Source organism: Asterias amurensis, chromosome 7, assembly GCF_032118995.1.
Source record: "Asterias amurensis chromosome 7, ASM3211899v1".
NCBI lineage: Eukaryota > Metazoa > Echinodermata > Asteroidea > Forcipulatida > Asteriidae > Asterias > Asterias amurensis.
In genome coordinates, this window is record NC_092654.1 from 3,369,052 (window position 1) to 3,394,257 (window position 25,206).

The 25,206-nt window shown below is 38.8% G+C and overlaps 1 protein-coding gene across 1 annotated transcript in view; it reads right to left on the bottom strand.

Annotated features, from left to right (window-relative positions):
• Nucleotides 1-7,745: 7,745 nt before the first annotated feature.
• The window catches only part of LOC139940103 (low-density lipoprotein receptor-related protein 2-like), a 145,395-nt gene continuing 127,934 nt past the window's right edge, over nucleotides 7,746-25,206 (bottom strand). Inside the window, exons 72-86 of the mRNA XM_071936350.1 lie at nucleotides 24,890-25,027; nucleotides 23,727-23,972; nucleotides 22,590-22,706; nucleotides 21,338-21,463; nucleotides 20,661-20,783; nucleotides 20,203-20,344; nucleotides 18,904-19,080; nucleotides 17,894-18,117; nucleotides 17,163-17,351; nucleotides 15,782-15,928; nucleotides 15,139-15,223; nucleotides 13,816-13,877; nucleotides 13,113-13,203; nucleotides 12,513-12,600; nucleotides 7,746-11,072 (exon numbers count right to left, since the gene is read on the bottom strand). Coding sequence (XP_071792451.1) covers nucleotides 10,818-11,072; nucleotides 12,513-12,600; nucleotides 13,113-13,203; nucleotides 13,816-13,877; nucleotides 15,139-15,223; nucleotides 15,782-15,928; nucleotides 17,163-17,351; nucleotides 17,894-18,117; nucleotides 18,904-19,080; nucleotides 20,203-20,344; nucleotides 20,661-20,783; nucleotides 21,338-21,463; nucleotides 22,590-22,706; nucleotides 23,727-23,972; nucleotides 24,890-25,027 — 2,210 coding nt within the window. The 3' untranslated portion in view covers nucleotides 7,746-10,817. The remainder of the gene's footprint in view (nucleotides 11,073-12,512; nucleotides 12,601-13,112; nucleotides 13,204-13,815; nucleotides 13,878-15,138; nucleotides 15,224-15,781; nucleotides 15,929-17,162; nucleotides 17,352-17,893; nucleotides 18,118-18,903; nucleotides 19,081-20,202; nucleotides 20,345-20,660; nucleotides 20,784-21,337; nucleotides 21,464-22,589; nucleotides 22,707-23,726; nucleotides 23,973-24,889; nucleotides 25,028-25,206) is intronic.

A 25,206-nucleotide genomic window follows, 5' to 3' on the forward strand; every position in this document is an offset into this window, starting at 1 on the left:
CTTTTCATAGCGCTCAGGTCTGTCACGTAGCTTCCACATTATTACCCCTGGTCACTGAGCCTTAAATCATTCCTTAAACCATCTCAGCTCCCTGGGGAGTATACAGCATGTGCCGCCAAATATATAGCCCGTACTAAGCTAATCAATCACAAGAACCAACTCTGCCCTCACAGGTACCCTGTTACCCCTGGGTAGAGAGAAGCTTATGGTGATGCGAATAACCACAAAGATATTTCTTTGTGTATCTTGCACAGGCATGCACCTACAAAGTGGGACAGAAAAGTAGCAGAAAAATTTACCCGTTTTGCCTTATCCCTAGTTCCAGAACTTTTGTTGTTCGTTTGTTATGTGTGGCAGACAAGAAAGGCCGCCACATTAGTTTATCATTGTATTTGGCTTGATAGAAATGAAAGCATTCTGGGATTCCTAAATTACCTGGCAGATAATTTATTGGCTGTGGCTATTGGTCGTGGTTCTGCGATTCATGGTGCCTTAATTTTCTCACAAGACAGCAACAAGTCCAAGTGTAAGAACCTTTTGTTGTCTTTCCTATTGCCAAGTCATGGTTTTATTGGGCATTTTTTTTTCTCCAACAATCCCTTGAATGGGCAAGATATTTTGGTTGGTATACTGACCTAAAGAGGTCTTCATTGGGAGGGGGGGGTGGTGATAAAGACACCCCCCCCCCCCTGTAGCAAATATTAAATCAGCCCATTTTATAAATCAGACCTCTCTTTTAAAACGCAGGCCAACAAAAACGATTGTTATGAATTATGTTATTACCTTTTTAGTTGTAGGCCTACATCATATTCAGATCAGTATGACCTTGTTACCGGTGATCTCTTTACATCTTCATGACGGTGGCGGACAGACACTACAACAAAAAAACATTTTAATGGACATAATAAGTTTGCATCTATATTTCAAAAAATTACAAGGGGTATGTCCAGCAGTTTTATCAAACCGGGACCTAAAATTGAAAGTCAGCAGTTTTATCAAATTTAGGTATTAAATTGAGCAGTTTTATTGAATTTTGACCTAAAATAAAAAAAATCACAAGGGGTAAGTAAGTCCAGCAGTTTTAATGAAATTGGGCCTTAAAATTGAAAAAAATAACAAGGGGTTAGTTTAGCAGTTGTATCAAATTTGGGCCAAAAACAAAAAAATGACATAGGGCAAGTCCAACAGTTTTATTGAACTTGGGCATAAAATCGAAAAAATCACAATGGGCAAGTCCAGCAAGTCCTGCTTAAATAGCATTTAACTTGGATTGAATGGGCAAATAATGGGGGGGGGGATATGACATCAACCTATTTATTTGTGGGTTTTTTTGGGGGGGTGAGGGGATCTAATTTGGGGGTGGGGGGGTTGGAATTGATGAGCAGGTGATCGAGGATCTCGCTTAATTGCTTCAAAGGGGCAATAAACATAGGGGGGGGGGCTTGTCAAGTTTTTCACTTATATATGCATTTTTTCAACCTTGTTGTGGGCAAGAGGATGGGGTTAAGGTTGTGAGCAAGATTGGGCACCTACTTATAGCACTCAAATTGAACACAATGTCAAATAATGCTACATATGCATCAGAGTGCTGATTGATCAGCATGAGGGTAAATTATCACCTTACAGCTTATGTCTTCTCTCTAGAAGCGGTAATATAAACTCACTTGTATAGAAAATGGACACACCGAGCTGTCGGTACTAGCAGTCTTCTGGAGTTGTAAGCACAAGGTGCATGTCTACTGAGAAGAATAAAAAGAACATTTCATTAGTTCAAGTTGGTTTTAACAAAAATATGCTCTTCAGCCTATTCAAGAGTGTGTCCTTGCTAAGGGCTAGCCAATTTCATGGCACCAGTTTTATAAGTGTGCATTTTTGAGGAAAATTTGATAAGTTGCAAGGCTTATCGCATTTTTGTCACATTTTTTAGCAAAATTTGATAAGTTGCAAGGCTATATATAGCCTTGTTGCAATTTTGAGCAAAATTTGATAAGTATGTTAAGCTAAAGCCTTGTCGCATTTTTGAGCAAAATTTTATAATTGTGCAAGGCTAAAGCCTTGTCGCATTTTTTGAGCAAAATTTTATAAGTTGCTATATAGCCTTATAAGCAACCTTGTTGCATTTTTAAACAAAATTTGATAAGTATGCATTTTTGAGCAAAATTTGATAAGTTGCAAGGCTAAAGCCTTGTTGCATTTTTGAGCAAAATTTATTAAGCATGCAAGGCTAAATAAAGCCTTGTTGCATTTTTTAGCAAAATTTGATAAATACGCATTTTTGAGCAAAATTTGATAAGTATGCAAGGCTATAGCCTTGTCGCATTTTGAGCTAAACTTGATAAGTATGCAAACAAGAGCCACATGTACTCTGTGCAAATAGTCTAGAGCTAAGTTCTGGACCTAGCTCATCAGTATTAAAAGCGTTGGAATTCACCTTATACTAGAGAGTGAAGCTCCTGCAAAAGAGGCTGGCCTTGGACATCTCTACTTACTTGATGACAGGTAGATGTTGCTGGAGATCTCAAAGCCCGACTGCAACACAAACAAAATTGCAAAGTTTGCAACATTTTAATTTTTCACAATCATATAACAGATTTGTCTTGCTGTATACTTTCAATCGTCATTAAATGAAGACAAAGCATTGAAAGCAGCAATATAATGGTAGACTGAACTCATGCAGTCCAGGCTGTTTAATCAAACTTGACCTGAAAATGGAACAAATCACAAGGTGTAAGTCCAGCAGTTTAATAAATTTAGCCAATCCAACCAGTAACACTGGGGCGAACCCTTCTCTTTCAGTAAGTGCACTGTGTTCTACAAAGTGCATTACACAACACATTGACTAACAGCTTTACGTCCCATCCAAAGGATGAAGTATCATGGTAAAGTGTCTTGCTTAAAGCCATTATACACTTTCGGTACAGGGTTTACAGAAGGTAACGGTGAAAGACTTCTCTTGGAGGTAAGGTAAGTCCAGCAATTTGATCAAATAATTGGGGGGAAAATTTACAATATCACAAGCGATAAGTCCATTTGTAAGCTGACCACATTGTTTGTTCAACCATGCATGTCAAGGTTTAAAGGCACTGGACACTATAAGTAATTACTCAAAATAATTGTTATTGTAAAACCTTTCTTGGTAACAAGTAATGGAGAGCTGTTGATAGTAAAAAAACATTGTGAGAAACGGCTCCCTCCGAAGTAACAGACATTTGTAGTTTTTGAGAAAGAAGTAATTTTCCATGAATTTGATTTCAAACCCTCAAGGTTGTTTTTTCTTTCATTATTATCTCGCAACTTCGACGACCAGTTGAGCTCAAATTTTCACAGGTTTTTATGCAATTGTTGAGATACACCAAGTGAAAACACTTACCCTTGTATACTATCAACCTCTCCTCATTACTCGTTACCAAGTAAGGTTTTATGCTAATAATCATTTTAAGTAATTACCAATAATGTCCAGTGCCTTTGAAGCAACATGAGAGCATTTGTTTGTGTTTACACTTACCCTTGGTCAATGGTCATAGTCAGCAATTCCTTGTTCATGACGTGGTGATATTCTGTGTGCCAGCTCAACCCTACAATACATCAAATGAAATACCGGTACCATTTTAAAATTGTGCAGAGCATCAAATAAACACTAGCTGCAACTCTCCATAATTGAATAAATGACAGACTTTTGGGCGGTCCTTTTTCAGTTATGCCAGTCATGCGTGTGCTCACATGACGTTGAAAGGAGGGCCCCTTCACTTTTGTGCGAAATTGTGCCTGTGCATTTCATTACACGATGTATTGTGCGTTGGAATCCTGTGAGACCTAAAGTGCCTTTTGCAAAAAGAAAATGGCCTTCCTTTCAACATGTCCGAAAATGAAATTCCAGGCTTATGGATTGATTTTTCAATGTTGCACCCAAATTTGATAAGAAATGTTTTCAAATTTCGATAAAAATGCTGAGCCGTAATAGGCCTACCACTCCTTTGGGATTTTTCAAAGTTGTACCCCAATTTGATAAAAATGCTAGATATATAACCCCCACCCCACCCCACCCCCCCCCCCCCCCCCCCCCCCCCCCCCCCCCCCCCCCCCGTTCTCACTTGGCGTATCTCAACATAAAAAAATATGCATAAAATAACAAACCTGTGAAAATTTGAGCTCAATCGGTTGTAGAAGTTGCGAGATAATAATGAAAGAAAGAAAAACCCTTGTCACACGAAGTTGTGTGCTTTCTGATGCTTGATTTCGAGACCTCAAGTGGAAGTTCTAAACTTGAGGTCTCGAAATCAAATTCGTGGAAAATTACTTCTTTCTTGAAAACTATGGCACTTCAGAGGGAGCTGTTTCTCACAACGTTTTATACTATCAACCTCTCCCCATTACTGGTTATAAAGAAAGGGGATAACTTTCCGTATGGCGCCACCACTTTTTCACTCATTTTTACAAAAAGGGATATATCAATCAGGTTAATTAGATACTATATTATTTTATTTCGAATGAAAAAGTGGTGGCGCCATACGGAAACTTTTCCAAGAAAGGTTTTGTGATGATAATTATTTTGAGTAATTACCAATAGTGTCCACTGCCTTTAAGGATTCTGCCGAGTATCAACGTAAACGTAAACGTAAAATGTACAGTACTATCGGATATCATATGCGTGCTTTTCAAATGTTGCGCCCCTTGAAAAATAAAATAAAATGCACAAACAAAATAGACCTACATTCAATAGGTCTAACAATTCAATTGTTCACAAAGACACCTGTCAACTCACCTGTGATAGTTTTGCACAATAATAGCCAGGGAAATTGTCCGCCAAAAGTACAAAAACGTCCGAACAGAAGTCGATTTGAACGGGAGGTCTTCCCTCGACTCAAAACCACGTTTCTTGAAATAAAATGGCGAATATTATAACTGGTGCCTGACGGCCCACATGTCTTTCAGTGATTCAGGCTGCACTCTCCCTTTCAGCACGACGTCGGGATGCCAATCGAGGGTGTTTCTCAGGAGGGCGGAGCCTGGGATGTGAACCCCCTTCAAGAAAACCCTAAATAACTTGGAAACGAGAACCTTGTTCCCTTAACCCTCTCCGAAATCTTTATAAGGAAACCACAAGAAACCAATTCCCGTTACCCTTTTCATTTTGAAACCCAACAAACGTAACAAATACTACTTCACATCCAGCAAAAGACGTGTGATAATGTCGCGCGGTGTACTTTTTTTACTACTCACAACTGTGGTTGCCTCTCAGAGGGCGGAGCGAGGGGGTGCCCCATTTCCCTTTTTAAAATGTAAAAAGAACAAGGAAAACGAACTTTGTTCCCTTAGCCCGTTCCCAAACCTTTATAAGGAAACCAAAATGAACCAATTCCCGTTCCTATCTCAGTTTTCAAATTTTTGAAAAGGAAAAAGGAAAAAGCAAACCTTTTTCCTTTTACCGTTTTGGAATCCACGCAAAGGAAAAACGAACGACGAAACCCTTTACCGGCGATCGTGTTATGGAACGCGAAAGAGGTAATAGGTAAAGGGTTACGGCGTTTGTTTTTCCTTTTTTCTTTTGAAGATTCAACAAACGGTAAAGGGTAAAGGGTTTTGTTTTTCCTTTTTTCTTTTGAAGATTCAACAAACGGTAAAGGGTAAAGGGTTTGTTTTTCCTTTTTTCTTTTGAAGATTCAACAAACGGTAAAGGGTAAAGGGTTTGTTTTTCCTTTTTTCTTTTGAAGATTCAACAAACGGTAAAGGGTAAAGGGTTTTGTTTTTCCTTTTTTCTTTTGAAGATTCAACAAACGGTAAAGGGTAAAGGGTTTGTTTTTCCTTTTTTCTTTTGAAGATTCAACAAACGGTAAAGGGTAAAGGGTTTGTTTTTCCCTTTTTCTTTTGAAGATTCAACAAACGGTAAAGGGTAAAGGGTTTGTTTTCCGTTTTTTCTTTTGAAGATTCAACAAACGGTAAAGGGTTTAAGGGTTTGTTTTTCGTTTTTTCTTTTGAAGATTCAACAAACGGTAAAGGGTAAACGGGTTGTTTTTCCTTTTTTCTTTTGAAGATTCAACAAACGGTAAAGGGTAAAGGGTTTGTTTTTCCTTTTCTCTTTTGAAGATTCAACAAACAGTAAAGGGTAAAGGGTTTGTTTTTCGTTTTTTCTTTTGAAGATTAAAAAAAGATAATGGGTTAAGGGTTTGTTTTTCCTTTATTCCTTTTTGACGATTAAAAATGGGTAATCGGTAATGGGTTTGTTTTTCGTTTTTTCTTTTGAAGGTTAAAAAACGGTAAATGGTAAAGGGTTTTTTTTTTTTTCTTTTTTTATTTTGAATATTAAAAAACGGTAAAGGGTAACGGGTTTGTTTTTCCTTCATTCCTTTTTAGATTAAAAAATCATTCGATGTAAAGCTTGTATAGTGACGGCATCATGCTGTTCCTTGGTTTTGCGCCTCTTCAAATCATGGTGGTGAAAATCAATACGAAAGCTATTGATATTGATCATAGTGGATTAATTTAGAGCCAATGTATACCTACATGTAGCTGTATTCCAGGCGATAAAGCGAATTTGTCGCGGGGGCGGGCAATCTAAAGTCTGGGGAGTGTATGGGCGGTCGTAGCGGGCGCTATATATTATTGCGAGTTGGCTGGCCCGCGCTGATATATGTAGAGTATGGAGGTAGCAGTCTAAAATAATGAAGAATTGTCTTGCACCAATAGGCATCAACTACACAAATGAACCCAAAACTTTCCTAACTTCTTTCAGACAGTCCAGAGACAGTATAACAATTCCTAAAATTCACTGAAAGCTTGAACAAACAGCTTCAAATAATGAAATAACCAAAGCGCAATTAAAGGCAGTGGGAAAACCCTTGGTTGTTTTGCCCGGCCACTCAATCTTTTCAATTTGTTTCTCATACGTATAATGAAGAAAGTCTGGACAATTTAGGTTTTCTTTTTTAAATGTGTAAGAGTAATTAAAATAAAAAAAGGAGAGTGATTACATTTGGCAGTCACAACTGTCCCTCCCCTCAAGCTTACAGTCACAGCTTGATAGTCCAAGGTTTGATGGTCCGAAGGTTCGTTAATCCAAAGGTTCGCTTGTCCAAATGTTCATTTGTCCAAAGGTTAGATAGTCTGAAGGTTCAAATAGTCCGAATTGACAATAAGGTCCGATAGTCCTAATAAGGTTCCGATCGTCGATTCGAACTATCAAACCTTATCATCGATTCGGACTACCGAACCTTCGGACCAGTGATCCTTCGGATCAATTAACCTTCAGACTAATGAACCTTCGGACTATCGCATCAAATGTTCGAACTAACAAACCCTACTTCATTTTCGGGCTAATGAACCCCCTGTCATGGGAAATTTGTGCGATCGGACTATCAAACCCTCAGACTATTGAACCTTTGGACAACGGACTTTCGGGTGGACACCAAGCTTACTGGGGTTTTAACACTCCGACAGATTGGGGGTAGTCTTGAGTAAATAAAAACAACTTATTCTGTATCAATGTTGAAGCACCGAGAGTGTTCAAACACCTTCATATTTATGATACTGTGTGAAATCAATGTAAAGAAGGTTGCCAGTGACCCCAGAATCCCAAAGAGAAGCTGTGATATGTTTCATGTAACTGAGCCAAAATTACAAGTAAAGGGGAAAGCTTAAAGCCTTGCTGCTCGCTCCATCTGCATTTTGGGTAATTTTAGTACAATTTTAGTAAAAATTACAAGTAATAATTAAACAGAATAACCACAAATCAATCACATAGTTTCTTACATTGTCCCACCGAAATATTTATTTGTAAAAATATTAGCAGTACTTGCAAAAGTATAGTGACAATTAGACAAATAACTGTAAACAGTTAACTGGAAAACACTTATAAATTTCAATGGGGAAACAAAATGATATAGCTAACACTACACAGTACACTACGACACACAATACAAGCTTCACATAAACTTTTAGATTTTTCAAATCTAGATTTAAGTAGATATCAAATCTTGTATAAATATGCAAATTTGTTATAAAATATCTCTTTCAATACAATTTGTTAATTTAGTTTCGCACACTTTTGAATACAATTATCCAAGACACTGCCTCCCATCATGGCGAAATTAGATCGAGGAAAAAACCCTGAACAAAACGAAGAACATTTGATCTAAAATGATCGTCTTTATTGAAGCTTGCCCCTAGTTTTCACCACTAGTTGAAACTATGGTAACCAAGATGGCTATATACCTCAGTTCAATTAGATTCACACTTTGTAAAACATTTGAACAATTTATTGCTAAGGCTGAAACCACAGTGTTCTACAAATACAAAAAAACGTAAACACAGTGTTCCCTGTAAATCTGAATACTAATTTGAGTTCCAAGCAAAGCTGTATATACTACATAATCTACTTCCTAAACATACAATCTTATATAGGCATCCCATATTGTTAACATCTTTAATAATAGTACTCGTTTGGAAACCCTCCCTCCAAGAAAAACGTCCTGTCGACTCAATGTCCTGGCACATACAATATAGACCATGCAAGTCTTGCACACATTCAAACATTTTTGGGACCACTTTGGTCCCACCTACATTACTTTAAAGGGTTCCAATGTTCAAATATGTACAGGACCTACGCAGTGTACAGGCCTAAGCCATAGAGTTACATATAAGAACTAGAGGGCGCACTGGCCTATGCGGTCTGGCATGCGCGCATGCGGCCATTTTCTAAGTTGACAAAGCAGGCATCGGACAGCCTGTGTTTGTGCGACCATTTTGTAAGTTGACAAAACAGCATCGCATTAAGCGTTCAATAAACACATACTCCAACATGTACTTCATATTCAACGCACGTACAAAATGGCGCGCGTGTCTGATCCTCTTGCGGTACTGTTGCGTTTGTGCAACAGCATCACCAGTGCGCCCTATTGTTGTTATCTAACCCTTTCAAACTTCTTCTCAGGTTAAACTCTGTACTATTATTTCAGATAGCAACTTTGGTCAACCCCTAAGTAACAACCCTTTTAACAACCCAAACAATAATTCTCCCTTTTACAAAAAATGTATCACTTGTACTTAATAAAACAATTTCATAGGTATATAAAAATATTTCATGTGAAAGCAAAATACAAATACAATATTATTTGTTTTGACGTATGTGTAGAAAAAACAGTTTCAAAAATAAATGGTTTGGTGAATTGTATTTAAAATTGGAATTTGTATTTACAAATTTGCAACACATTTAATGTTATACAAAAGGAATGTTATAATATTCAGGCTGATATGTTATGCAATGTTTGTTGAGCTTAAGAAAAAAAAGTTTAACCACTGAATACAATATTTTTCAAACACACTGCGAATAGATTCTAAAATGTGACACCTTATTCCAAAACCAGGCACTTGGCGCTCCCTCATGCCCAGGTACAACAGTTAATAACAATTTTACACAAATTAACAAATTGTGTAGGAATTGGTTGGAAACAAAGCAACTTATCATGAAATGTATAATTTTTTAACTCGACAGTTTACAGGAAAGCTGAATTTGGTCACAACATCTGTTCACTCGATTGAATGTTTTGCTAACATTCGACTCTGTGCCCAACAGCATTTTTTTTTTACCAATTGGAAGGTCTGTACATGTACCTTTTCATTTCTTTGAGAATATTGATTTTGGTGTGGGGCGGTGTCTCATGTCATTTCCCTAATCAAACTGAATGAAATCTTTATTTACAATATCTCTGACAACTTTCTTAAGATGCCCCAGGTGCATGACGTCACCACGAGAGCGTGAGTGATCGTTCGAATAGCTCGTGCATGGGCTCACACCAGTGAGCACTGCAGTGAGCATGGCGGAGTCGACCCAGGGAAGCTAATCGAACGCACCCTTTGAAGGCAATCGCCCATCTTTTAGAGGGGTTTTGTTCAGTTCTTGCAAATGACTTATATGTCCTTAATAACAAAGCTCTTAATTCTATATATGTGTACATTGCATAAGCGGATTAATAAAAAAAGTACTACATAACAAATAGATAATTCCTCCACCACCTCCTTATGCTAGGCATGACAAAATTTATCACTTAAAAAGTACCGCTATATGTATTTAAAAAGTGTATACATAACTGATGTGTACTTGGATTGGTGGCTGCAAGGGGCATACCATTGTGGTAACGGTGCCTTCCTAGCTTATCTAGTGGATGAAATTGTGGATTTAAAGCGGGGCTCCTACTAGGTCAAACTCAGTTTTGTGATCAACTCATTTCCCAAATTGTTGGAGTCCTCACGAAAGTGAGAGAAACATCACATCCTTTTGGCGGGTTAAGCAGTTTCCAACAGATAATTAAATCAATGTTTAAAACTCTTTCTAAGCAAAATCTGCAACAAGACTTCATGAAACGTCAAAAACAAATGGGTCTGTAAAGTCCAAAGAAGTAATTTTTGCGCCAAGAAAAAAGGTAAATTTGAATGGTGTTTTGATTGAATGTCATCAAAATTCTGGAACAATCTAAACATTGCCTATAATATACAGACCATTATTTAAAATGTGACGCCATCAAATGTTTTCAGGATCTCTTGACAAAATTTACACTTGGAGGGTATAAAATACAAAGGCATTTGACACCATTTTCAACGTGAGATTAGAGATTTGTAATTGTTTGTTCAAATTTCCCTAAGGACTCGTTCGAAAATTGAGTTGATCTTAAAAACTTCACTGCCATTAAATGCAGTTGAGGGATTCAGACGTTAACAATACACTAACAAGCTATTTATCGGTGCCGATACTTCTTTTAAGAAGCAATCCAAACTTTCAAATGAACGCCCCAGATAACAACAGTAAAATATCCAGCATTGAGAGTCTAATCTTTTGTAACTAACGTCTTGGTATCACCCTCGCCTTCAGCTGGACTGAAGGATTTCTGTAGCCGCAGGTCGAGTTCCTCTTCGTCAGGTAGTCCGGTCTTCTCAGGAAGAGGGCCGGCCTGGTCGCCACCAATAGCTACTTTCATGGGTAAGGCACCAGCTTGGTCTCCATTACCTACTGCCTGAAGGGTTGGTGATTGGAGGCTGGTTGCATAGACAGGATTAGAAAAGTGGGTGTTCCCTTCAACGTCCTTCAAAACGAAAAATGAAACAATTATTATTAATATTTTTATTTGTAGGATTTGAAACGTTGCATGGTGGAAATACCATAATAGAATGGTTTGCCGTAACACCATGTAATGACTATCTCTACTGAGTTGGGGTGGTTCTGAAAAGAACCGTTGGTTTCAACTCGACGTTTCGATCAGTATGCTCTGATCGTCTTCTTTTCGCCAGAAGACGATCAGAGTGTACTAATCGAAACGTCGAGTTGAAACAAACGGTTCTTTTCAGAACCACCCCAACTCATTAGAGATAGTCATTACATGGTGTTACCACAAACCTTACCGTATGATAATTTTTTATCATTTTTACTATTTATTTGGCCAGTTCACAAAGTACAGACACAATAGTTGAAGCAAAAGTGTAGCTACTAGAAAAAGTAAACCTGTTCACAGAAATACCTGTAGGCCGTCCTATAGGCTAAATAGCACTTAAAGCACTGGACCAGAATGAAGATGACTGACAGAAGGAACATACATGTACATTTACAACAAGGAACATGTGAAGAATAGATGGGAGACGTATGTTTCTAAGCGCTACGTTGATGGTGTCCTTGAAGACTATAGTTACCAGAGCAATAGCACCAACATACAGAGACACAAATTTACCAAAAATAATGCAATAACAACAGCAGAAATTAACCAACTGCAGTTCACCACTTTGTTTCACATGAGTAATCATTCAAACAGTGTCTCGCGATCCCCAAGAATAACTTGTGAACATTCAAATGTGAATGGCTTCTCTTCTTGAAGATGGCCTGGAACTGGTTGCTTGTAAATAGCCATGTGTGACATGACCCTAAAGCTAAAACCAAGATCTAAGACAGGCCACCAACTGCAGTGCACCACTTTGGTTGTAGCACGAGTAATTGTTCAAACAATGTCTTACGATCCCCAAGAATAACTTGTGAACATTCAAATGTGAAGTGCTTCTCTTCTTGGAGATGGCCTGGAACTGGTTGCTTGTAAATAGCCTTGTGTGACTTGACCCTAAAGTTAAAACCAAGATCTAAAACAGGCCACCAACTGCAGTGCACCACTTTGGTTGTAGCACGAGTAATTGTTCAAACAATGTCTTACGATCCCCAAGAATAACTTGTGAACATTCAAATGTGAAGGGCTTCTCTTCTTGGAGATGGCCTGGAACTGGTTGCTTGTAAATAGCTTTGTGTGACATGACCCTAAAGCTAAAACCAAGAGCTAAAACAGGCCACCAACTGCAGTGCACCACTTTGGTAGCACATGCGTAATTGTTCAAACAATGTCTCACGATCCCCAAGAATACTATGTGAACATTCAAATGTGAAGGCATACTTTTTGAAGATTGCCTGGAACTGGTTGCTTGTTAATTGTCTTGTGTGACATGACCCTATCTAAAGCTACTGTAAAACCACGAGCTGATTAGCTTACCCCATCCGCTGCAGGGGTCTGACTAGGCATCTCAATATTGGCTCCTCCTCGATAGCTTACGCTGCTATCCACATGGGGCTTCCCATTCCTTTGAAATGAAAATAGTAATCATGAATATACATTTTTTTCTAAACAAACTCCACTTATATATTGTATAATAACATCAAAAAATATTTCGCTACAGTGCAAGCACGTCTATGACAGAGTCTAGACTGCAAATAATCCGTCTGCTGTAGGCGTTGTAGGCGTTGAATGAGGTGCATGCTGGTCTAGCTAGCGCTCAAGTTTGAAACCTAGCTAGACCAGCATGCACCTTCAACAGGTAGCGCTTTTGCAATGGGTATTTGCGAAAAAAGGTTTATGGACCCAAGCTCTGGAATAAACTTTCAAATCACATCAGGGACACAACATCATTCAACACATGCAAGGCACTACTGAAAGCCCACTTGTTTCAGGAGGCCTACCATAATGACTACTATATTTCTTCTGTGCCTCAGCGCCTTTGAACAAACTTTGATTTTGGTCGCTTTATAAATTATTTATTTATTTATCTATCATTGATTGATTGATTTCCGTAATTTTTGTGAGGTCTATACGTACATTGATCGACGACGGTAGAAAAGAAATCCTACGACTGCGGCAATGATGATCAGAATAATGATGACAATAGGAGCTGCCACCGCACCACCGCCTGAAAATATAAATATACATTATTCATTAATATTTAAATTGTGAGTTGAACTTATAAGAACGAAGTCAAAGATTAATATTCAAAACCTTGAACACAGCTAAGCATTATTCAGTAATATTCAAATCCTGGATGAATAAACATGTATAAACATATATTTTTCATTAATATTCAAATGATGGGTTGGACCCAGGAACAAAGTCATAGAGATTAATAATATTCAAATCTCAGTAGGAAGTTATTTGCACAGATCAGCTGTGAATTATTCAGTTATACTCAACTCGTGGCTGAAAATCCTTGCATAAAGCCATGCATTGTTTGGTATTATTAAAACTATTTGAAGTAACAACGTTAGAGCCAAAATCATCATAGTATACAGTGCTTATATAGCGCTATTCCAAACTAACCATGAACATAGCGCTTTACAAAATCAAATCCTTAATGTAGAATATATACACACATTGTAAAAATAAACATAGCAAACCAATCATAAATAAATATAAAAAAAAACAAAAAAACAATCAGAAATAATCATCATTAACAAACTAAATACACTGTAAGGCCCTGGAATTCGACAGGAACAAACAACAACGAAAACAATAGAAGTCACTTTACCTGGACCACCCGTGAATGCAGATCTTGTTGAGCAGGTGTCGCCTTCAAATCCTGATGTACACCTGGAATTATTACAGGAAATATAATTCTTTTAAACTTTTCACTTTATTTATGATAATTCTACACAGTTACACAGTCCTTTGCAGAAGCGATAATCTAGCCATCAGCCATAGCAAAAGCCATTACACATGAAAATATCTGTGCTTATGCTTGGCTGTAAGTATCGGCAGGGTTGTAGCTAGAACAGTTTTAGTGGTGGGTGGGCAATAAATCGTCTTTTTTAAAGCCCACCAAGGGCGAGCGGATTAACAAAACTTTTCATGTTTAATTACATTATTGCTGAAGTGCAAGTTTCGGGCATGATGTCAGGGGTCGATTTCACAAAGAGATAGGACTCGTCTTATCTCGAGTTAGGACGAGTAACCCGTCCTAACTTAGGATTAATCTTAAGGTCTGCATGCTACAGTGCAGGGTTGGGACTTGTCCTAAGTCCTAAGATTAATCTTAAGTTAGGAGGAGTTTTGTGAAATCGATGGCTGGTTTTCAAACTGTACATGTAACAGGGCCATGCAATAAGTTGATTGTTATTTTGACTGTGTTGTTTATCTGTGACATTTGACAGATCCTCATCATTAGCTGTGTCTCAGATCAACGGAACGCACAGTGGACAATATTTTGATATATTCTAGGGGAAGTGTACTGTGCTTGGCAGCACTGGGTATTTTCATTTGCCCAGGCAAAAATAGTGAGTCCTATAATTCTAGCCATCAGCCGCAGCTAAAGCCATAACACATAAACACATCCTTATATTTCTTTGGCTGTGGCTATCGGCTTCCGTCTTCAGTCACAGTCATAAATAGCCGTAGCCCAACCTGTCAGCCGAGTTTGTCTTTCGGTACTGGCTACACAGTTGTAGGGATGAAGCGAGTTAGCCTTAAGTGGGGTGTCGTGGCCGAGCAATTAAGAGCACCGAATTCAAGCTCCGCTGATTCTCTTAGCAGTGTGTGGGTTCGAATCCCGGTCGTGACACTTGTGTCCCTGAGCAAGACACTTAACTATTATTGCTTCTCTCCACCCAGGGGTAAATGGGGACCTGTGAGGGCAGAGATGGTTCTTGTGATTGATTTAGCCGAGTAGCACATTTGTTGCACGAGGCTGTATACTCCCCAGGGAGCTGAGATGGTTTAAGGAGTGAATTAAGGCCCAGTGACCAGGGGTAATAATTTGAAGTGCTTTGAGACACTTGGGAGTGAAAAAGTGCTATATAAAATCAAAATATTAAATATTATATTAAGACATAGCCAAAAGCCATCCTACACTTACTGGCATTTTCCTTTGTCGATGCATGTCCCACCATTCTCACATCTGCAATCGGGAAGGCCGGGAATAAGGAGAGGGGGCGCTTTAGCTGAAACAGTCAAACATAAGAAAATCATCAATTTATATTTCTTTGATTTGGTAAAGAATTAAACTTGTGTAGGTTTTTTTTAACCAAATAATGTCTCAACTAGCTTGGTTTCAACTACCTTGCTCTTATCACCGAAATGGTTTTGAAGATGTTTAAAGGCAGTGGACACTATTGGTAAATACTCAAAATAATTATTAGCATAAAACCTCACTTGGTAACTAGTAATGGGGAGAGGTTGATAGTATTAAAACATTGTGAGAAACGGCTCCCTCTGAAGTGACGCAGTTTTCAGAAAGAAGTAATTTTCCACGAACTTGATTTCGATACCTCAGATTTAGAATCAGAGGTCTCGGAATCAAGCATCTGAAAGCACATAACTGTGTGTGGCAAGGGTGTTTTTTTCTTCATTATTATCTCGCAAGTTCGATGACCGATTGAGCTCAAACTTTCACGGGTTTGTTATTTTATGCATATGTTGAGATACACCAAGTGAGAAGACTTTTCTTTGACGATTACAAGAGTGTTCACTGTCTTTAATTATTTGCAAGTCATACTCACCACTCAGGCAGTTGATCTCACTGCCGGACTTGAAGTCATCGTCGTTGGGGCAGCCACATTTGTAGCCGTTGGTTACCTGGTTCCCTGCTGTGGTTGGTATCAGCAGACACAGATGACTACACGGGTTACCATTACATGCGCCTAACACTGTAATAACAAAACACAAACAAACGAGGGGGGGGGTAGTGTTAACTCTCTTGTAACCGAATTTTGTTGACAAACAACCACCGATGACCAATAATGTTTGGCCTCTCAAACATAAGCCCATTCTCTATATATAACAGCTCTGCAGACTCAGAGGTGATTTTTATTAATTCTGTTGTCACATAGCCCTATTGACACCTTGCACGCGCGTCACACGCCTAAAATGCGCACTTCTCTGAATAACACACGCTGACATTGACCACCAAAATGGCGCATCCAAGATTATTCTGATGATGATGTCAGGTGAATTGGTTCAATATTGACGGTCTCCCTATCTTTGTTCGGTAAACAATTTTACATGTATTAGAATTAATGCTTTCATCGAAACAATTTTTTTTTTTTTTACTGAGTATCAACAGTTTTTTGAACAACTTCAGCTATTCAAGATAGATTTAAAATTGATTTAGAAGAGTTTAACATAGGATTTGAGGCATTGCAATATATATTTGGTTTGCGGAAACACCATGTGTGTATTACTTGCCAGGTAGAGTTTGTTCTTAGAGAACTGTCTTTCTTTATTCTACTACCACAAAGTAGATTTATCGGATGTTCGGGAGACTTCTCAGCTCTGGAAAGAACTGTCCTGCTTATCAACCACATGTACTACCCAGGCGGAAGGTATAGAAAATAGGCTGGGACTATTACTTTAGCTTATAGGATTGTAATTAATTGCACTACCGCGGGGTAAGTTCTTGAAACTGGTCTCAACGTTTCGGCTTTACTTGCTCTAGTCATCGTCAGGAGACTGAAGAGATAAACTCAAACTCTGGTGTTTCTGATCAGCAGTGTGTGAGTTCAAATCCCCAGCCGTGACACTTGTGTCCTTAAGCAAGACACTTGACCATTGCTTCATCCTTCGCATGGGATGTAAAGCCGTTGGTTCCATGTGTTGTGTAACACATGTAAAAGAACCTAGTGCACTTATCGAAAAGAGAAGGGGTTCCCCCCGGTGTTCCTAGCTGTGGCTGCTGTATGCGCCGTAGCAACTTGTAAACCCTTATAAGGTGCTAACTAATTGGGTCTCAAAATTCATCACTACAATAACCTATCTTTCTGAAAGTTTGTATCTACTTGAGTACCTTTTTTCGTGCGCTGTATAAGACTTTGATATTATTATTATTACGATTATTATTATTTAGAGGGGTTTAGAGGTTTCAGTGTGGAAGAGTTTACTTACAGTCTTTTGTATATCTCTTCTCATGATACACAACAAGTCCGCCAGGTAGATAGGCTCGTTCTACTAGTGTGGTCGGTACCCCTCTACCGAGCTTGTCCAGCGTCCTAATCTTTCCGCTAGTGCCGGATCGCTCCGTAGTGAAATGAAGAAGCGTCTCAAACACGTCCAGAGATAATGGATTCTCCAAAGCTGCGAGGAAACGAAAAAGCATTATCAACAAGTTCTCCTCTTTCTAACTTGGGTACCAAGTCTGTCTCAGTTTCCAGATAACTTTTGTCTGAGTGAAGACAAAAGCTTCCAACACAAGATAGTACATGTACAATTAGCAATGATTAGTGCCCTAGTCACAGGGTCAAACATTACTGTAAACCTTCTCAGCCCCCTGTGGAGTATACAGCCTTGGGCTTAAGTGGTAATCGAAGTTGCAAAAGAATAATGAAAGAAAAAACATCCTTTGCATGATTGCACAAATTTATGTGCTTTCAGACGCCTTAAGAAACATTAACAGACTTCAGGCCTGAAGTCTTTTATTACTTGAGTCAGAAATTACCTCTGGCTAAGAAACTACATTACTAAAGAGGTAGCCGTTTCTCACAATCTTTTGAAGGCCTTCATGCTACAATTCTTTGGTAAATTTGTTAAATTCCGGTCACCTGTTCCTAGCTTTTGTTTGTGCCTTTAGAAGACAGTCAGAGGTCAAAAGTAACAGTTTGTTAACAGAGATCACTTACAGCTCCCAGATTTGAGGATTTTCCGTTGCTGCCCGTCCCAGCGCATTGATTCAATCACATTGTCTTTGTTGTCACAGAAATAGACAGTGTCATAATTGGCAAAGTCTATGGTGATACCGGTGGGGTTAGTGATACGCTCTGTTACCAAGACTTGACGCCCCTCTCCGTTCATCCAGCTCATCTCGATCTTTGGCGAGTCACCGGTGTCGGTCCAGTACATAATGCTGTCAAATAAAAACAAAAGTTGTAAGGTTTAATGCAACACAATGCATATATCGTTAAAGACACTGGACACTGTTGGTAATTAATCAAATATTTGTTAGCATAACAGTTTCATGTGACAAGGGTGTTTTTTCTTCAATTAATTTCTCGCAACTTCGACGACCAATTGAGTTCAAATTTTCACAGGTTTGTTATTTTGTACATAATTGTTGAGACACACCAAGAGGAAGACTGATCTTTAACAATTACCAAGGGTGTCCAGTGACTTTAAGTAACAACAATATACGTTTCACGACAATGGAAGATTTTGAGAAGCTACAATGGTACCAGAAATACTTCACTGGCTACCCATCAAGAAGCATCTATCTCCTCCATACTTATCTGATTGACTCACTTTGTATCAACCAGGCAGAGTGAGACTCCAATTTTCTGCATGTTAAACTCCTTCTGCCTATTCCCGCTGATTCAAAATCTCTCGGGGACGAATCTTTTTCTATAGCTGTTCCCAAACTGTGGAACTCTATCCCCATCAGTATCAGGAATGCTTCTTCTATCGCCATTTTCAGGAGACGTCTAAAAACATTTTTGCTCTTGTAACCACAGTATTTTTGTTTCTCATCTCATTCTGTGTAGCACTTTGATCTTTTTGCAAAGGCGCTTTAAAAATACCTATTATTATTATTATTATTATTACTATTGTTATTATTGTCGACACCTACAACCCCATAAAGTCTCCCACTGTTTCTCAAATACTCAACAAAACACCCCTTTAATAACATTGGACTCACCCACGATGAGGATTGACGGCAATGGCGGTTGGCTTGTCCAGATCGGTTGTAATCAAATTCTTGATGTAGCGTCCATCAACTTTAGAGACAGCGATCCTAGGGCCAGCGAACAGAGTGTCTCGTCTAGATCGTCCCGATGGTGGTAACTTATCCCCAAAGTCCAACCAATAAATATTGCTAGAAGAAAACACAATAACCAATTTGGGTAAACTGAAACACAGTACCAGCCACAAGTAATTCCAAACCCCCGCAAGTGCGGAATGGGTACCCGTGAGTAAACTGCATGGCGATTACGGGGACACCCGCACCCTTCGCGGGGTCGCAACGCGGTCCACTCAAGTGGTGGCACTGTATCTTCTATCCTCTGTCCTTTTTGCTAGTCCAAAAAGTTGCTAGTTGCCCGGGGGTCGGTTTAGTTAGGAAGAGTAACTCGTTTTAACTCGAGATAAGACTAGTCTTAACTCTTTGTGAAATCCACCCCTGCATTCCTCTAAAAATGGAGGAATGTAGTGTAGTCACTTTAAGACATTGCGCCTGCACTCTTCAGCGGTTGTTAGAAATTATGCCAGTTCAGTTGTGAGATTTAGTTCATTCTAGTTTGGAGCAATGAGGGTGGACAAAAAAATGTTAGATTAATCCATGCGTCTGTCACTTACGGATAGGACATAATGACAAGTATTTCAAATAATAAACCAAAAGGTAAACCAAATGGGCATATTTCAAATGATTTTGGGTTGAACAAAGAAAAATTGACTTCTCTCACAATTTTTTTTTAGGCCTACTATTAAAGGAACACATTGCCTTGGATCGGTCGAGTTGGACTTTGGAAAGCGTTTGTAACCGTTTGTTATAAAATACATATGGTTAGGAAGATGATTAAAAAGTAGAATACAATAATCCACACATTTGCCTTGACGTTGCAGGGTTTTCCTTTTATTTTGCGAACTAACACGGTCGGCCATTTATGAGAGTCAAAAATTTGACTCCCATAAATGGCCGACCGTGTTTGTCGACGAGGTAAAATGAAAACCACACAATTTCGAGTGATACTTGTGTGGATCATTATATTCTTCTATTAAAATACCTTTCTAATCATATGCATTTTATAACAAACGGTTCCAACTCGACCAACTCGACCGATCCAAGGCAACGTGTTCCTTTAACAGCTCTCCATTGCTCTTTACCAAGTAAGAATTTACTTGGTAAACAACTATCTTGCGTATTACCAATAGTGTCCAGTGCCTTTAATTTAAAGAGACTTTCCACTAAACAAATACCTTTCCTTTAAATGTCACTTACCCAGAGGCCCAGTCAACAGAGATTCCAAGAGGTTGGTTAATATTCTCCACAATCTTCTGCGTTGTGATTTTCTGATCAAGGCCGGTCGGGTACAAAGCTCTCACTACAGCACCTAATGACTTATCCACCCAGTAAAGAGCACCTAGAAATAACGTTTTGAGTGGAGACTACATGAATGATGGTGTTTTACAAGTATACTAAAACTTTGCATGGCAGAAATACAGTGCAGTAATATCTAGTATGGTTTGCAGTAACACCATGTACATGACATTATGAGTAGATTTTGACACTTTGCGGTAATACTACTATAACATAAGTGGGATTCAATTGTGGTAGCACCGTGTGTAAACCTCTTTTGAGTAGTGTTGTTTCTGACAAGAACCGGTGGTTAACAACTCAATGTTTCGATCAGTATGCTCTAATGGTCTTCAAGAGAGATCATCGAGGATAAAACTTACTTGACGTTACGTCGAAATCTACATCATGCACTGCTCCCTGGTCTATGATTATGTCGGTGTATTCAGATTCCTCAAATCTTCGAATTTCTGGGCCATCGGTGAAAACGACTACCTTTGGTACTCCTGTGTGAAAAAGCGAATGGTAAACATCCAAATACAATGTAGTTACAGACTATGAAAAAAGGAGTGAAAAGTTCACATAGTTCCCTTCTAAACGAGTTCTAAATGAGCGGTACCCGCTCCCAAAACATAGGATTCGAACTGCCTCTAGCTACCAGGCAACCTTGGTCGTCTAGTTGGTAAGATACTGCTCTAGAATTGCAAGGGTCGTGGGTTGGAATCCCACCCGAGTAATATACCTGTGATATTTTTTCACAGGACTCGGTAAAGTACTGAGTATACAGTGCTAACACACATCGGTGTATGGGCAAAAACCAAAATTAATAAATGAGTTCCCTTCTTAAGCGTTTCTCATTAGTTTCAGAGTGTGAACACATTGTCCTTAATTTTGGTTTAACCAAAATCAGCGTTTTTTTTTTTTTAACGGATACATTTTTTCTCAAGTAGGAGTTCAATTCAGAGAAGGAGGAGCACGAGTGGATGGCCAAGAGGAATTCCAGGGGGAAGGGGACAGGGTGAGGAGATGGCAGGATTATACTGTACTTTGACAAACTTACCCTCAGCTTTGCAGTCAATTCCTTTGTCGCCTCGATCAACAAAGCCTCTGCTACATTCGCACCGGTAGCCACCCTTGAAGTTGATACACTTTTGTGTACACGGGTTGTCGACACATTCGTCGATATCTTTATAAATAAAAAGACAAATCATGTGCTTCAATTGTTAATACTTGGATGGTGTGGAAACGTTTCAAATAGATTCACCCTGAACCAGCCGCTTTCTAGAGGTGTGCACCGTCAACTAACAAACCATTTAAGAGCAATGAGCACCGTCAAACAGCAAAACCATCTAAAGGCACTGGGGTCGATTTCACAAAGACTTAGGACTAGTCCTAAGAGATATCAAAAACATACAGCTAGTCCTAAGTTAGGACTAGTAACTCGTCCTAACTCAAGATAAGACTAGTCCTAACTCTTTGTGAAATCCACCCCTGGACACGTACTAGCATCAAAATTTACTTGGGAACAAGCAATGGAGAGCTGTTGATGGTATAAAACATCTTGAGAAATGACTCACTCAGTTTTCAAGAGGTTTTATCACAAAAACATTTTTGAAACTGAGAAAGACTTTAGGCCTGAAGTCACTTTCTTTAAAGGCATTATTGAAGCACAACAAGGGTGTTTTTTCCCCAATATTTTCTTGCAACTTCAATGACCAATTGAGCCAAAATTTTGTTGTTTCATGCATATGTTGGGATACAACAAATGAGACTACTGGTCGTTGATAAATACCAAACATGTCCAGTGCCTTTAAGAGCAATCCAGAGAAACCCTTAAACTACTTCACATTCGATTTATAGTACAAAAAGTACCCAAACCCTTTAAAGCCATTGGACACTTTCGGAACAGAAAAAAAAATTAAAAGTTCACAGATTTACAAATAACTTAACAGGGTTTACAGAAGGTAATGGTAAAAGACTTCTCTTGAAATATTATTCCATAAAATGCTTTACTTTTTGAGAAAACATTAAAACAATATCAATCCTCGACTATCGATAATTACGGATATATTTTAAACACATGTCATGACATGACGAAAAGTACGAAAAACAAGGATGGGTTTTCCCTTCTCCTGACTCCGATGACAATTGAGCCTAAATTTTCACAGGTTTGTTATTTTATATATAAGTTGTGATACACGAAGTGTGGGCCTTGGACAATACTGTTTACTGAAAGTGTCCAATGGCTTTAACACGATAATCACACATTGAGTTATTGTATTGACTAAATTCAACCTCCTTTATCTACCAACCTTCACATCCAAGGCGGTCGTCTGTTAGCTTATAACCCTGTTCACATGAGCAGAAGTGTCCATCGTCGATATTAGTGCAGTTATTTTCACAGCTACCCATGGAACAAGGTCCAGAGTCTAAAACCAAGTAAGAAAAAAATAGTCCATATTAGGCTGTATCTGAACTGGGTTTGTCATGGCCAAGTGGTTTAGAGCATTCAAGTTCTGGGCCCAATTTCATAGAGCTGCTTAAACAAAAAATTTTGTGTTAAGCAAAAAATTCATTGCTTAGTAAAATCAGATTACCGGCCAAGACTCCACTCAATTGTAATGCTAAGTAAACAACAGCTTAATACTAGTCATAAGCAATGTATATGGCAGGAAATTTTGGCCAGTAACATGTGTAAAATAAGCGAGCTATTTTCGTGCTTAAGCAATTTTTTTTTGCTTAAGCAGCTCTATGAAATTGGCCCCTGGTGGCTACGTCATCAGGGTGTGGGTTTGAATCTCGGTCATGACACTTGTGTCCTTGAGCTTGACTAACTGTAATTGTGTCTCTCCACCCAGGGGTAAATGGGTACCTGTGAGGGGCAAAGATGGTTCTCGTGATTGATTTAGCTCAGTGAGCTTATTGGCAGCACAGGCTGTATACTCCCCAGCGAGCTGAGATGGTTTAATGAATTATAAATAAGCGGCCCAGAAACAAGGGGTAATAAAGCGCGAGCGGCATGAGCGTTTGAGTGACTGTTTTGAGCGGGATACAAGATAGTGGCTTTCTATACAAGAAGCCAATATTGACTGGTGGCTATGGCTAATGGATCCCTGTGATGCTTCATACAATGTATATAATGCACATGTATATGTATGTAAATAGGTATATGCAATTTTGTATACTAATGTGGTAATGTCCTAGTTGGCATTTTTAAAACCGTTTCTATTTTGGAGCTATCAAATCTTTTCTAATTGCCTATTCTTGGATAAATAATTTTTTTTAAATTGAATTGAATTAAATGGTAGACTTTTGAGATGCTGGTAGCAGAAGACGTAACGGTTTTTGCTGCTCTTAGCGTGCGCGTACATGCTCAGTATTGTGCGCATAGGTCTGAGCATGCGAAGAACTGTGAAAAAAAGACCGTCCAAAAGTCTGGTTGAACTTACGGCAGCCATGCTCATCCGAGAGGTCGCTGCAGTCTGCCTCCAGATCACAAACATACCCTGCAGGAATGCACTCGTTATTGGTACATTTGAATTGATCCGAGTCACATCCTTCCGCCTGGCACAGATCATGGTTATTCTCGTCGCTCCCATCTCCGCAGTCGTCAACGCCGTCACAGACATACCATTGCGGGATGCAACGATTATTGTTACACTTGAACCTTTTGCTGGTGTCGCATACATTGTTGGCTAAAAAAATAAGAAGATTAAAAAAAATTCTGGATGAAGAAATCGGGAATCCACAACTCCTGCCTCCATCCATAATATTATAACAATAAAACAAATATGAATGTTATCTTTTTTATAATGGTTCTTCAAATAATTGCAAGGAGTCTCGGTGTAAATTAACTTTCTCCATTTATTTGAGTTCATACATGCATGTGCTTATTTTGTAGAACTCCTGTACTCTATTTAAAGGCAGTGGACACTATTGGTAATTGTCAAAGACTAGCCTTCACAGTTGAGGTATCTCAACATATGCATAAAACAACAAACCTGTGCAAATTTGAGCTCAATCGGTCTTTGAACTTGCGAGATAATAATGAAAGAAAAAAACACCCTTGTCACACAAAGTTGTGTGCTTTTAGATGATTGATTTCGAGACCTCAAATTCTAAACTTGAGGTCTCGAAATCAAATTCGTGGAAAATTAGTTCTTTCTCGAAAACTACGTCACTTCAGAGGGAGCCGTTTCTCACAAGGTTTTATACTATCAACATCTCCCCATAACTCGTTACCAAGTGTGGTTTTATGCTGATAATTATTTTGAGTAATTACCAATAGTGTCCACTGCCTTTAATATATTTTATGTGTTTCATGTATACATTAGTTAACCTCTGTAATTTATTCAACTTCTATTCTTTCTGCGTATACACTTGTACATCAGTACATGGTATGTACTTTACATTTCTACTCATTTAAAAACCTATTTTTCTTAAAAACTTCAGCCTTGTACAATTTGTTGACATTTTTTAAACATGGACTATTCTGAAAGGCCCTTAAGCAGAACAGAAAGGACAGGATACCAGTCACCAACATTGCATGTCACAATGTACTTTGGCTGGTAACCTTTAATTCGCTAATCCCGATAAACCTGTCCCAACTTACCACAAGAGAAGAGGCTTTCATCTGATCCGTCTCCGCAGTCATCTTCACCGTCACACACCCAGTCTTCTCTAATGCACAACGTGTTGTTGCATGTGAACTGTGTCGCAAAACAGTACAGGCCTCCGGGTAGTCGAGTAGCTGCAAACGAGACAAATTTCGGACAAATTAGATTTACACATGCAAGAACCAAGAAAACTGTCAGATCAAAGTTTCAATTCACTTAAACTACACGTATAGACCCATTGCACATTGCGCTTCGCGCATACACGCGCATCTCCTGTCTGCCATTTAGGGGGTCAAAATGTGCACAAAAGGAT